The sequence below is a fragment of the Dermacentor silvarum genome, chromosome 10, assembly GCF_013339745.2.
Source record: "Dermacentor silvarum isolate Dsil-2018 chromosome 10, BIME_Dsil_1.4, whole genome shotgun sequence".
Lineage (NCBI taxonomy): Eukaryota > Metazoa > Arthropoda > Arachnida > Ixodida > Ixodidae > Dermacentor > Dermacentor silvarum.
The window spans coordinates 7,405,890-7,420,964 of NC_051163.1; the positions used below are offsets into that span (position 1 = coordinate 7,405,890).

General features: G+C 45.4%; 1 protein-coding gene across 1 annotated transcript; it reads left to right on the forward strand.

The window, feature by feature from the left end:
- Window positions 1-276: 276 nt before the first annotated feature.
- LOC119466606 (dynamin-1-like protein) lies at window positions 277-11,450 on the forward strand. The gene is made up of 10 exons (XM_037727125.2): window positions 277-553; window positions 613-879; window positions 2,845-3,094; window positions 3,792-4,159; window positions 5,203-5,415; window positions 6,807-7,187; window positions 7,813-7,941; window positions 8,372-8,429; window positions 8,575-8,786; window positions 11,318-11,450. Exons 1-10 carry the CDS (start codon window positions 452-454, stop codon window positions 11,372-11,374), a joined length of 2,037 nt encoding a protein of 678 aa, XP_037583053.1. The 5' UTR covers window positions 277-451; the 3' UTR covers window positions 11,375-11,450.
- Window positions 11,451-15,075: the final 3,625 nt, after the last annotated feature.

Consider the following 15,075-nt stretch of genomic DNA (forward strand, 5'->3'; position numbering starts at 1 on the left):
AGCACGAGGTTGGCTCTAGTGTTGCTCGGCTGCCTAAACGAATATCAGAGATATTTGAAGTCTCGAATGAGGGATAAAGTAGAAAAATTTTATTGGATAAATTCTAGGTTTCTGTGGTGTAACGTTTCATTCATAGTATAACAAAATTGAAGTAAGTGACACACGAACAATGCAGTTTTGATTCAGAAACAGTTTTGATGTAATCGATGTCATTACAACACTTTACAGAGAAAAACGAGTAGATCTTTCCTCCGTTGTGAAAGCGAGAGTGGCGCGCCCTGGTTGGTGGGTGGTGGGGATACGAGGATGCTTCATGCACGTTACCGCCGCAGCTAACCGCTCGGTGTTCTGTGGCCGCTCGTAGGGGCCTGGTCTGGGGCGCCCAATGAGTTTGTTGCAATGCTGATTAGCTTGTAAGTTCACTTCTTGATTTAAGTGGCCCAGCGTCGTTATGGAGGCCCTTATTCCTGTCATCAACAAGCTCCAAGATGTGTTCAACACCATCGGCGCCGACGCTCTTCAGCTACCTCAAATCGTGGTCGTGGGTGCTCAGGTGAATGAGGCACGGCGCGTTGCATACACGATTTCGGCTTACCGCCTTTTCCTTCGCAGAGTTCGGGCAAGAGCTCAGTCTTGGAAAGCCTAGTGGGCCGGGACTTCCTGCCGCGTGGTTCGGGCATCGTGACCCGCCGACCTTTGGTGCTTCAGTTGGTTTACGTCTCCAAGGACGACGTCCAGCACCGCTCTGCAGATGAAGGCACGTTGCAACTCGAAGAGTGGGCCAAGTTCTTGCACACGAAGAACAAGATCTACACGGACTTTGACGCTGTCAGGGAGGAGATTGAAGCGGAGACCGACCGCATGAGTGGGACCAACAAGGTATGCGCGGAGAGAGTAGGCAGTCTCGCTCATTCAATCTCCTGTGAAACTCTGGCTCAGTGAATCACTGTGAGTTGTTTATCTTCCACCGCACAGCCTTCGACAACGCTGGTGCGCAAAGGTCGCTGTGACTGACCGTGCGGCAAGAGCAAATGCGCAGTATATATTTTACATGGAAATTCCTCATTTGGCCTTCTAAACTGCAGCTTTCTGCAGTTCTGTTAGAAATCGAACGCTATAACATGTTCCTTTACGTGGTCCTGTAGAAATTCGTCAGTCAGCGGTGTCGTGTGTGTTTACTTTGTCTCGTAGCTTGAAATGGTGTGAAGTATGCCGAGCCTAGTTGATTCGGGCAGCTATATGAAGCCGCCTAAGCTGTGCGTGGGTGTGAACTCGAATAGATATCTTTGACCGCCGATGATAACTGTAGTCATGTTTATTACAAGCACATTTCTACGAGCAGCTCAGGATCTATGCAAATGACTTATGCATGCGATTTTTTGCCTGCCAAGCCACCTAGTTCTCAAAGCTATTAATGACAAGGTATTTTAAAAGATTGCCCACAAACACTGCACCCGAGAGACCATATAAGTTCATCAGAGTGAGAACTAGCATGTCTTGTGTGAGCAAGCCAGCTAATACATGTGTCAACTTCTGTGTAGATCTGTCATGAAATACTTTGTCCTGCTGCAAAGCATGAACACATTGGTTTGGTGTTTATAGCATGAGTCACATATTGGGAGATATTGCGGTCCACAGGAAACAAAGAAAAGTAACAATGTTGTTTTTCAAGACAGCAGGCATAAATTACCTGCTGTCTTTGCATTAGCCACTATGAATCGCTAGAAATTGCGAAATTGTCGCCTAGGCGAATTATCGCCCAAGTGGAACGTTGCAGAATACGGCCCCAGATCGCTTGTTGCTCGTTGCTCGGAAGTGCTATGAGCGACTAACCAATAGCGCAAAGCAGGAACTGGATGTACATCAGTCAAGTACTGCTGATTGTCACATGGAACAAGCAAACAAGTTTTTATAGCAAACAAAATTTTTATATGTGCAAGGATAAGAACATACTGCAATAGAAATATTTTGTGCTGCTCTTTACAGTAAAACACATCAACTTAAATTAATAAAGCACGTGTCATGCCAGTTTCGGCACGTATTTGCTGCCCTTATATCGGCAACACCGGTGAGACGTCACTCACATGGGGTATGACTTGTAGGTGACAAGCGAATGCAATAGCCATCTCCATCGTGTCGCTTGTCGCATGAAAGACCACTTGCATGGGGTTTATACATTATTTGGCAGTTTGCCTTATCTAATACTGAAGCTGTAGGGTTACGTAGAGAGATTCACAGATTTCCACTATACCTGGTGAGTGAGCATGAGTGAGCTATATTTACGTTGCACTACCAGCTCTGAGTGTAGTTGATTCAATACAAACCAAATTTATTACAACTAAAATGGAGTTCTACTGCGTGGCTATTCTCAAGCATACTTGACTGATCAATTGTTCTAACTTCAGCCATGCTTCTTCAGTCACACTGTAAGAACCAAATGCAAGGCTTGTACACTTCAAACACATTTGGGGATATTACATTCATTGAACACTGGTTGACTAAGCTAGCAGAAATGGGAGCTATGAAAGAAATGGCAATCCTCCCATCAGCGTTATTTTCACATTGCATCATTCTCATCTGCAGTAACAAGACTGAGCAGGATGTCACATTGCACAAGAAATAATTTTTTTCTAAATGTGATCAGTGGAGAACATGGCCACCATATGAGCTCCTTGAGAATAAAATGTCCATATGACAGGGGCATTGATTTGTTGTGCAAGGCATCTGTCCCGAGCCCACAAGAAATAAACTTTTTCTAAATGTGATCAGTGGAGAACATGGCCACCATATGAGCTCCTTGAGAATAAAATGTCCATATGACAGGGGCATTGATTTGTTGTGCAGGGCATCTGTCCCGAGCCCATCAGCCTGAAGATTTACTCCAGTCGTGTGGTGAACCTTGCACTTGTGGATCTACCGGGGCTGACCAAAGTGCCTGTGGGAGACCAACCCGATGACATTGAGCAGCAGGTTCGCACTCTCATCCTGCACTACATCAGTAACCCGAACTCGCTCATCCTGGCTGTTACGGCTGCCAACACAGACTTCGCCACCTCTGAGGCACTCAAGCTGGCACGGGAGGTGGACCCAGATGGTATGTCGTTTAAGCTTTGCACTGTTTGTGCTACATGCTTCTACTTGAGCATTTTCCACTTCCTTTTATCTATAGCAAGGCGCATGTGAAGTTGGAGCCTGTGGAAAAGCTGCAAGCTGTATTAGTTGTCATAGCAAGTTATTGTGCAACTGTGTGTGCTAGCAAATTATTCAACAGTTTAGCATCAGCCCCTTAGTGCACTGCATATCACAGCATCCTAGTTATTCCAACCTTGCATAATGTGAGATATAAGCTTAGCACATCCATTTGTCTATTTACTTCTCGATTCACTTTAAGCAAATTATCTGCCAGAAACTGAAAAAATGAACCATTTTATGGAGTTCCTGGTTACTGCTGTAGAGGCACACCCGATGCCAACTTGCTCACGTAGCACTCTATAGCCTGAATATCGACTCACCAGCATCTATTAAGATGTAGACAAGAGATAAGCAGGCTATTTGACCATATAGGAAGCTCTTACCAGACTTTCTGGATATCACTCTACTTTTGGTTATTTCAGCAGACAGTGGAGAATGAGTGAAAGGTCTTGTGAAGAAACTGTAGGGTCATAAACAGGTATACATGTCAATAAGTTGTGTACATAAAAGCCTTATAGCAGCTGTTGTTATGCCCTCTGACCAACGATTGCATGTATCTGGCTTTTAAAGAACTTCTGTATGTTGATGCATATGTGCAGGTCGCCGGACTCTGGCAGTCATTACCAAACTGGATCTGATGGATGCGGGTACAGACGCTATTGATGTGCTGTGCGGACGGGTGATTCCTGTTAAGTTAGGCATCATAGGCGTGGTGAACCGGTCGCAGCAAGACATCAAGGACCGCAAGCCCATTGCAGATGCCTTGCGTGATGAGGCGCTGTTCCTTCAGCGCAAGTACCCCGCCCTAGCAGCCCGCAATGGCACTGAGTACTTGGCCAAGACGCTTAACCGCCTGCTGATGCACCATATTCGTGACTGCCTTCCTGAGCTGAAGACTCGTGTGAATGTCATGATCTCCCAGTTCCAATCCTTGCTGAGCTCATATGGTGAAGCCGTCGAGGACCAGGTAATGAGCCCTGGCTTTCTGCATCATTACAGATTTTGTGTACTGCACCTGCACCAAAAGTGGTGATCTGCTAGGCCTGTGGTTTAGTTGCAGCTTTCGGACTTTTGTTGTTCCACTTTTGTCTAAAGTATTTACTAGCCCCACAAATGTCCATGTAACTTAGTAAGTGTGAAAAAATCCAACCAATGAAATTTATCTTGCACTCGTTGCATGCATTCAGAACTCAAAAGTGCCTTGTGCATTCATGTGTGTAAAATTATCTTGGTGCATTTCTGCTTGCGGTCTGTATAGCAAAAAAAAAAAAAAAAAAAGATTTACTTTCTTCACTGCGTACATTCTGTAAACATTTTTGTCCAGCACTACAGATTACAGAACTGTCAGCAACAACACAGAGGTTTGACATTAGCTTCACACTTGTGAGCTTTGTGCACTGCTTTCTGAACTGCACTGCCTAACTCGGTCAACAATAATGCCTAGGGCCGGTGTGTTGTAGCGATGCCTTTCCGGTGCTAATGCCTTTTCGTGCTTATCGCGCTTTGTCAGTGGTCAGAGCGATGGTCTGCTCCCGTTATCAACGGGATCAGCCGGCTGTGTGTGGTGGATGATAAGACTAGTATAGAATAAGTCATAAGGCATCGCTACAAAATGCCGGCCTAAGTTGGCCCTGTGTAGGGAAGGCAGTATATGCTCCTGAGTATTGCTAGCAGTGCAAAGTTGTTATCACTTTGAGGTCGGTATATGTTTTACCGAAGAAAAAAAGGAAGCACATGGTTATAGATGCAATAAGACATATTTCTGAACTAGTTATCAGCATTGTATTCTGTCATTCTTGAATGTGCTCTAACGAAACCATTCCATGTAGCATGACAAGAAACAGTGTGTTGACCCATTCTTCCAAGATAAACATTCAGTTAGTCAGTGCATGTGTCATGTGGTCTCCTTTCTGTCGTCAAGTTCTTATGCTGAAATTTTGAAATGAGTGCATACCAACTGGCTCAGTTTTCCCTTCTCAACATTGGGGGCTTCTTTTTCTGCTTATGCAGGGCCAAACACTTCTTCAGATAATCACCAAGTTTGCTTCATCCTACTGCGCAACAATTGAAGGCACTGCACGGAATATTGAGACAACGGAGCTGTGCGGTGGTGCACGCATATGCTATATTTTCCACGAAACCTTTGGCCGCACCTTGGATTCCATCCACCCCTTGGGGGGCCTCAGCACTCTCGACATTCTCACTGCCATTCGCAATGCAACGGTAGGAGCTGCCAACTGGGAGTGTCTGAGATGCATACATGGTTTCCTGTGAACAGAGTATGTGTGTCCATGGGCAGGAATTTAGGACAAAAAGCTGTTGCATGGGGACTTTAGATTCTTTTCAAACTCATGAATAATTGGTAAGCCTACCTCAAGGCCATATTATAACATATACAATACATTGCTACATTGCTCAAATTCTGTGCAGAGTTCTTGGCGTCTTTTGATTAATACCATCTTTGGTTACAGTATTTGCCTGTCTTATCCGAAATAAACCGCAGCTACATCTCTCATTTTCTTGCTCATGTGCTTATCTGTCACTGTCAGAAATAAAACAGGTCATTGACCACTGTCAGCACAAAATGGTGTTTTTGGATATGTGCAGATCCTACTAATGTCATTTTATGTTGATGTTGTTCGGTGACCTGTACAATCTCTATCCATATTTTTACCTGACCTACTCTTGACTTCTTATTTATTACTCCTTTAGCTCTTTCCCTACCATGGGGAAAATAGGTGTTTTTTGTATGTTATGGCAGATGTTTTTTTCTTAAGGAACTACTACACTCAATATTTAATGTAATACATAATCAGAAAGAAAAATGAATGCACTTTTCACGCATAAATGTTTTTTTATTGAGATGTATGTCATAAAAAAGCTAGATTGTTAAAGTCAAGATTGTGCGATAAAATTGAACAATATTTGTAAAGACACGCTTGTATCTACTAAAAAAAAATGTTACGAAAATTATGAGATATACAAAATGTATTGCTGTCTCTTAGGCACTATCTCTGAAAAAATCAAAATTTTTCATTAGACAGGTATTTCGCTACAAAAATTTAACTGCAAGCACTACAGTTGGGCATGCTGGGCTGTTGCGGCCGATGTTCTGGGCTGGTTTACATTGTCGTTGCTTTCAGACTCAAAGTCCGACAAAAAGTCGGCGTCCTCTGACTCGTTGCTATTCTATGTATCGATAAGGTCAGCCGCAGAGGCAGCGGATCACTGTATCTGCGATCTCCCGAAGCGCCCGCGCCGTATTCGGAGCCGGACATTTTTGCGTTCTGCTTTGACGATCGCGAAACTTCAGAGCGCGTTTAAAAATTGCCGCTTGGCAGGAAAGAAGCGAACTGATTAGAAAACAAAAATATAGTTTCTCCTCTTTCACGTCCGATGGCGCAGTGTGTCTGTGAGCGGCGCGGAAAGTCTCGAAAGCGGCGTTTAAAACCATCGATAGTGCGCTGATGATGCCCAATGGGCGCGGTACGGAAAGAGTTAGCTTAACCTAATGTTTGCCTTTAGCGTCTGCTCATGCTGGCTGAGCTAGAAGCTTTGCTTATTCGGTAGCTGTGGCAATGGAAACTGAGGCATGGCAGTGGCGTCTCTGGCAGGGTCCGCGGCCAGCCCTGTTTGTACCGGAGGTGTCCTTTGAGCTGCTGGTCAAAAGGCAGATCCGGCGCCTGGAGGAGCCGAGCCTGCGCTGTGTGGAGCTGGTGCACGAGGAGATGCAACGCATCATCCAGCACTGCGGCACCGAGGTGCAGCAGGAGATGCTACGATTCCCCAAGTTGCACGAGTGCATCGTCGAGGTGGTCACCCAGCTACTGAGGCGCCGCTTACCGGCTGCCAACTCCATGGTCGAGAACTTGGTTGCCATCGAACTTGCCTACATCAACACCAAGCACCCTGACTTCCATGACGTGGCCAGTGCCCTGACCAAAGCAACGCGTGCCCATGAGGCAGCCATTGCTGCCCAAGATGGGCTTCCAGAGGTGCGGGACTTTGTAATCACGTAGAATGCCAAATGCGAGTTAGTGCATACTCACACTGAGGGACTATGTTTAACCCTTCAAATTGTTAATTTACACACACACATTTCAGGATGGTAAGCAAAGGGGCTGGTTGGTGTGCTGAGAACAATTGTGGAAAAGGGAAAAAAGAAAGACAGGCTAGAATAGCACACTGTGTTTGTGTGTTTATTTAGCCTCTCTTTTTTTTACTCACTCAAGCACATGCATGCTAATTCATGCACAACCGAAAATGCAGCCCTTGGGGCCACATTCTCGGTCAATAATTTTCGGGGATACCACTTTAGGTGTGCATTCATTGGATAAGCCAGAGGATAAGATGCATTTTTTTCCTAATGAGATGCTGCACTGGACATCCCACAGAAGTGAGTGTCTCCAAACGTGCTTGACCCAGTATATACAGCCCCAAACAGGCAGAACTTTAATTGCCTGTGCGTCATCACTGTGGCTCCCACATTACAGTAGTTGGCTGTCTGCAACGTGCAGCTGCTGAAAGCTGCACTGATATTCCCAAAATTTGTGTTATCTGTTGTTTCTTCTCTGTGGCACCATGAAACAATGTTCACTGAAATTTTGCCATGACATGCAGAGTCGTCGTGGGGCAGCAGGTGATGTTGCAGCCTCAGTGCCAGCTGTCACCAGCAGCACCACTCATGTGGGGGAGCCCAGCAATCCAGCTACCCCTGTCAAGAAACCGGTCAACCTACTGCCTGAGGAGGTAAGCTGCTGGCAGAGCATCTTGGGCAATGTTTCAAGGACATGTACAAAATTGCTAATGACAAGCCGCCGTAGTCTGACATTGTGAATCAATTAGATTGGATGTCTGCGCAATCACTGCTTTGGAACCTAGAGCACTTTCTTGCACTGAAGTTTAGATATGGCTTTCAAAGTGCAAAACAGCACAGCGCAAGCCATGCAACACCACTCAGCCCAACTTCATGAGCCGTAGCGCTTTAAATAGTTAAGAAATCCTGTAATGAGCGAACGGGCAAAGCGTTCAAATGTGAAGGTGCTTGTGGCAAGTAGATTGTTTCTCCCAGCATATTCACAGTTTGCTTGAATAAATTTGAACTATGTGTATATAGTCTTGATGATAAGAGAAACAGCACATTGATGACATGCTTTTGTGACGATCGCCTCTCTTGCAGCCAACTGCAGGGCCTCGGAAACTGTCACCTCGGGAGCAGCGGGACTGTGAAGTGATTGGTGAGTGAGCCATGGCTATGCAGCTGAGTGTGTGGCCCTTGGAGATGTGCGAGTAAGCACTGTGGGGTGTTTGCTTCATGTCCACTCCCGATCCTACTCGTTTCTGCAAAGCTGACGCTGAGCTTGTGGCTTTGTGTGCGTGCAGAGCGGCTGATTCGGTCGTACTTCCTGATCGTGCGCAAGAACATCCAGGACTCTGTGCCCAAAGCAATCATGCACTTCCTGGTCAACTTCGTCAAAGACAATTTACAGAGTGAGCTGGTGACGCATCTGTACAAACACGACTGCTTTAACCAACTGCTGGCCGAGTCGGAGCATGTTGCAGTGCGACGGCGTGAGGCGGCCCAGATGGTCAAGGTATGCTTTCGCTCCCAACTGTGAAGTTCTTCTTTTTGGGTTTTACGTGCCAAAACCAGTTCTGATTATGACGCACGCTGTAGTGGAGGGCTCCGGATTAATTTTGACCATCTAGGGTTCTTTAACGCGCACTACAACGCAAGCACACGGTGTTCTTGCATTTTCGCCTCCATCGAAATGCGGCCAAGTTTCTAAAGCATTACTGAGGGATGTTATTAGTTTAAAAAAATGCAAAGGCTGGACACAAAGAAACGAGGAGATAGAGTTGATTACTAGATATGTTCGTTGTGCTGCGATATGCACTTAAGAAAAACAGGACAACCAGAAGTGGAAGTGGCAAGCAAAAGAAAAAGGGATGCCATATCTGACAATGGTAACTTTCATATGCAGATAAGTACCTTTTTTTTTATCATGTAAGGCTATTTCATTATTCTCTCTGATCTGTGTCCTGCCTTTGCACTGCTGCTTTTGTGATATCCCTTACTAGCTAGCTCAACTCTGTAATTTGCTAGCACGAACGGAAATGTAGCACTATGTTGACAGGGTTTCTCCCAGTAGCAGTTTAATCACTATAAAAGTGATAAAAAAGTGCAGATATCGGCCCTGGCTGCACTTGCCACTTAGCATGCAATGCGGCTGTGAGTGCATAAGCTTCCTTTCCGACATTTCTAAATTCATTTCTAAATACATCATACAAGATTTAGAACAGTGCTATGTTGCAAGGCGATTAGTTGCTGTCTGTGTATTGTTTGTATGCTTACTTGATACTTGCTGTCACTGAACTATTATGAGTTTGTGGTTCAGGAAAGGGCTGTGAAATCCAAACGTGTGCAATTTGTAAAATCTTAACGATACAAGACTACTAAGGTGCAACTAAATGGAGAGCATACCAAGTATAAGCAATATATAAGCACAGTTATGAATTGAATCTGTAGTTAGGCGTGCATGCTGGTAAAATGTTAATCCAAGGTATTTATCTTTCTAGTAGCCTTCCAATACATAGCATAGTGGGGGATTTCCCTCCAGTAAGCTGGTATGGAACTCTATATGATGATATAACAGTGACTATGGTGTAGCCACAGCTCTTTGAAAGCCACATAAAAGATCAGTGAGAAAAAAAGTTCAAAAATTATTCCTTCATGATTACCCATTGTTGCAGACTTCTGAAGTCAAGGAAGCTTCAATATATTATTTCAAAAAATCATTATGAATGTATATTCGTTTTAGTATTTGTGACTGTAATAATGTCTAATAATAATAATAATGGGGTCTGCCATTAAATAATTTCACTGTAGCTATTTGCTGAAGGAGCTCTGGTGAACTGGGAATACGCATTTGAACAATGCCAATCGTTACACAGGCAGCAGTACATTTTGGTGTTTGACAGTGATACAGTGTTGCCACTTGTAACAACAAAATACTATTTTGTATGTGATTGTTATTTTTGATTGATAGTGTGTGTTCTATAATCCTGTTGGAGAAGCAGATTCCCTAGTCTTTAACTTTGAAACGAGCGAGTTGTGCGGACAGGGAACAAGGAGGCTAGAAGGCATATTAGAATACATATGTAGTGCTACTTGCAACAAGTCTTATTTTCAAAACCAAACTATACTATATACCTCACGTGCACCGTGATACAGATCACACGGAAGCAAGAAGTTGTAACGAAGAAAGAAAAACAGAAAATAGCCAGAAGGCAGCACTGCTACTTACTGATTGCGCAGGAAATACAACTGTTTAGGCAACAATGCTATAAATTGCTTGCTTATGCACGATTCACCAAGTACGTCAATATGCTCAGCCTCTACGATTAAGCGGGTAACCTCGTCGTTATATCTACCCAGAACAACACTGTCATCAAACATTGGGTGCCAACCACAATGTTGAGAATGTGATTGCCACATTCGCTGCAACTCGCTCGTTGCAAGATGAACAACCAACAAGCCCACATTGCCACTTCCTAATGCAGCGGCTTTAGCGTTGGCATCTATAGTTGCCAAGTCCATTGATTTCTGAATTTTCTTTGATTTCTGAATGCCAAATTGAACCCAGCTTTTCATCACATGGCTTGCATTGCATGTGTGCTTGCCTAAGATGATTTTGTTGCTTTAGCCCCTTCAGTCACAAATCTTGATGTATTGCTGGGAAAAAACTTTCAATTAATGATGTTGATTAGCTAAAGAAGAAATGTTGCTTTATCGATGTTATTTGGTTTGTTTTTTGTAGAATACTTCAGGCTCTATGTTATGGGAAGTAGCAAAAATGCAGGGGGCAATGCATATTTCATAAATCTTTTGCATGCAATAATTAAAAAATATATATTTTCTGCTGTGTAATTGTGGCACTTCCTTTCATTTGCAGAATGCACAGACAGTAAGCCTCATATCCACTTTTTTATATTTATCATGCTGCCACTAAAAAAATTGCATTTTTCAAGTGTAGATTACATGACTGAAGGGGTTAGGTACTGTGTATTGAATTAGTATGCTAAGTTCTGCTTACCAACCAAAGATGCTTCTCTTCTGTTGCAGGCGTTACACAAAGCAAGCCAGATAATTGGGGAAATAAGGGAGACCCACATGTGGTGAGACTCCGTGCACCATTTTGGATGCCATGTAGTATTGTTCTTAAGTTGCACTTGAGATAAAAATCGTTCCAGCACCAGGCTTTGTCTGTTCCTGTACAATCTGCAAAAAGAATCTAACCGATCACCTACTCTACTTGATGCCACGGAAAACATTATGCAGCATAACTTTGAGGATGATAGCTGTTGCATATTTTCAGGCAAGTAATTCTTTCCACCTATATTGAACATATTGTTTCTTAGAAGGCAGTTTGTGTTGTATATTGAGCTGTGCTTCGTATATTCCACTGTGTCCCACTTTAAACAAGTAGTGAAAATCTGGTTGATGAGGGTACTGCAGGTAACAAAAAACAACTTGTTCCAGTTGATGACCAATTTTTTTTTCTGGTGCGGAGGAATACAATGTCCGAATAATGACAAAAAAAAAATTAAGCAGCACTATGGGAATCGATGTAAGCGAAGCTTTTTGTGCTGTTTGCTTTTATTGAAAATAATTAGCAGTGATGTTGACGGTGAATGTTTAATTCTGCAATGTTTACTCCAGTATGAGTGGCTAGTTGATGTTAACGTTACCTTGCGTGCACCACTGCCGTTTGTCTGCATTGTACACAGAACACACAGGGGGACATGTTTGCTTGAGGCGTTGTTGTGCGTCATTGTTCATAACCTCCGAGTGGCTTGAGAATTGTCATCACCTCACATGGCACATCACATCGTGGCCGAACTGTTACACATTAATTATGGGGCTGTATGTGCCAAAACCACAATCGGATTATGAGGCACGCTGTAGTGGTGGACTGCTGTTTAAGTTTGACACTCGAGTGTTCTTTAATGTGCGCCTAAAGTGCACAAGCTTTTTTGTATTTCGCTCCCGTCAAAATGCGGCTGCCGTGGTCGGAATCAGCAAACCCTCGAGCAAATGCAATTCGGAATGCAAGTTGGAATTGAGGAAATGCTGCGATCGCTTCCGTAGTGTCGTCTAGGTCCTAACGGTGCTTTAATGCGGCTTTGTGTCTGCACTCCCTGTGTCAGTTGCCGCTTGACAAATTTGCACGGTGTTTATTTTTCAGAAATATCGCACAGCTGCTAATAAAGCAACGTAAGGTCTAGGTGACACTATGGAAGCGGTCGCACGTCAGATCAACACTTCTGTGCCCGCTGTGGTAGCTTTGCGGCCAAGGCATTGCTTGAGGTCGCAGGTTCGATCCAGACCGCGGCAGCTGCATTTCGAGGAGAGCGAAATACAAAAAGGTTTGTGCACTTAGCTTTACGTGCATGTTAAGTAACACTGGGGGATCCAAAATTAATCCGCAGTTAGACACTACAGCATGCCTCATATTCTGATTGTGGTTCTGATTCTGAACTTGAAGGGCGCCTAAACCACCCAAAAGTCGAAACTTAGTTGTGGTGTTGGAGATGTGCACGAGTCTACAACGAACATGTAGCCGCGAGAATTTTTCGAAATGGTGCCGTAATAGCGGAGTTACACGCGTTTAATGATGGAAACATGGCCCTCGCTCGTTTCACTTTTTCCTTCGCTACTCCTCGTCGGCTGGTCTCTTCTCCTCGCTGAGTGCCCCTCCAAATGTCACCTGACATACGTCATCGCCAACGTGTTTCTCAAAACACTGTCCACTTCCGGTTAAGGCACGTCCAGGCTATAGCGGCAAATACATCAACGGCGAACCGGCCCCCAGTGCCGTAGTACGTCTGCCGCGCGAAGGGTGCCTTAAGTAAACGGCAGTTCGGCCGCAGCACGACCGACGGGCCAATCGACGACCGCGAAGCTGCGCGCGTCCGCCACCGGCGACGCAAACGTCGGCTGCAGCTTCTGTTACAAGCAAAATAATTTCCCCTAGATAAAGTGATGCGTAAATTGTACATTTTATGAAAAACGATATCCACTGTCAAACGTGAAACACGAATGAAAGCTCTGATACTTGTCGAGCTCTGCTGCAGTGCACGGCTACCGACGGCCGACTCGTCTGTGCTCGCATCGCTAATGTGAGCGTCTTTTCTTCTTTGTGTACAATTATTGCGAAGAGCGACAACAACGGTAAGAAAATATTGCGGCTCGTGAGCGTCGGCGATGCATTCCGAAGCGCCGTTCACTTTAGCTTTGAAGTGAACCGGAGAAGGCCTAGCGATGATATTGGCGCCGTCGAGCGATCGGCGGTGGTGAGGCTGCCGCACAAATGGTTCCCGGTCTCATCCTCTCTACGGCAAGGAAATCTCGCCGTTCACAAGGAAAACCGGCGTCGAACGGCGGCCCGCAAATGGCAAACGGCATGCGGCAAGTTACCGTGCCGGCCCGCGTTCATGTGGAGCGTGCGTTGCGCGCACGTCTGGAAAGGCCGACACTGTCGCACTCTGTTCACGCAGATAATCAGATGGCTAAGAACGACTGTGTTGGAACGTCTCTGATTTGGCACTTGCGTTGCGGGCTGTAATTACCGATTCGCAAGGGCGCACAAGCGAGCAACACTACGAGGAAGAGCAGGGAGTGCGCGTACCTGCTAGTAGACAAACCGGAATTTGTAGGTTCTTGTTTGACCAATGGACATCGTCACCACCAGATACACCCTGGTGACATCGTGACGACCGCTGGGGATACCGGAAAGGCCAGGATAGGAGGACGGCATTGTTTACTCAGTAGGGTTTGGGCACGAGCTAGTTGGTACGGATCATTCATATTTAAAACAGCGCCTAAAAACACGGACAAGAGGCATTGTTCTTTTTTTTATTTTGTGGCGCGCCCGCGGCGCATAGCGCTGCAGCGTTTGGCATGATTGATCGTGACGGCATTCTGAACTCGATGCGCGTGTTTACTTGAAATGTTGAAAAAATTATCTGAGGTGGCTTAGGGGCCCTTTAAGTTTACCCAGTTTGTCCGGATCCACTGTCGTGTCAAGTAGTAGCGTTTCCTCGCCTTCTCATGTCTCCTTTTCCCTTCCCCCATGTATGGGAACTGTGAGTGAAGAGTGGCAAGGCTGTCATTCACTCGTCTCGTTACTGGGTCAGCTTTAACCATTCTCTGCCTCCCTTCTACGATTCTATCTAGCTCCCCTCTGGACTCTCACGTTAGTAGAAAGGTAAGTGCTGCAGTTTCTGCAATGCTTTTGCTGCAAGAGGCTTATGTGGCGACGCCCAAGGAGCTCCAGAGGGCATTGTCCAGATGCGACGCGTAAAGACTGCTTAGCGATGCGATGGAAAGGTCAAAATCGCGTTGGCTTTCTTTTCTGCCACGCTCTGAACCACCCCTCGACGCGGCGTGCAAGGCAGCAGCAGCGGGAAAAGACGAGGCAAAGAAAGCTTCGCATTAAAAAAGTGTTGTGGATTTTGAACTCTAAATACCGCGATTGTCGAGGCCGTGGTGGCGTTCCGCATTTGCTGGGCGCACATCCCAACGTGCTTAGTGCGTCGTTACACGACGCCGTGCACTGCGCAGATGTTGCGACCCCGACTGCGCGGCAGTTGAGGCGGCGTTGCATGAAATCTGTTCAGAGCTCCCTGCCTATTTATGGCCCTGTTTTTGCGTACACAAAAGCTGAAGCCGGCCAGTCCAATAAAGGCACCGACAAACTAGGTAGGGCTGCTTCAGTACGGCCGCCAGTGTAGCCCGTGCTGACCGGGTGCCATGATCTCGGCCCCCTGAATACGTACGAGCCATTCGTTATTAGCGGCAAGATGACCACGACGTCTTTC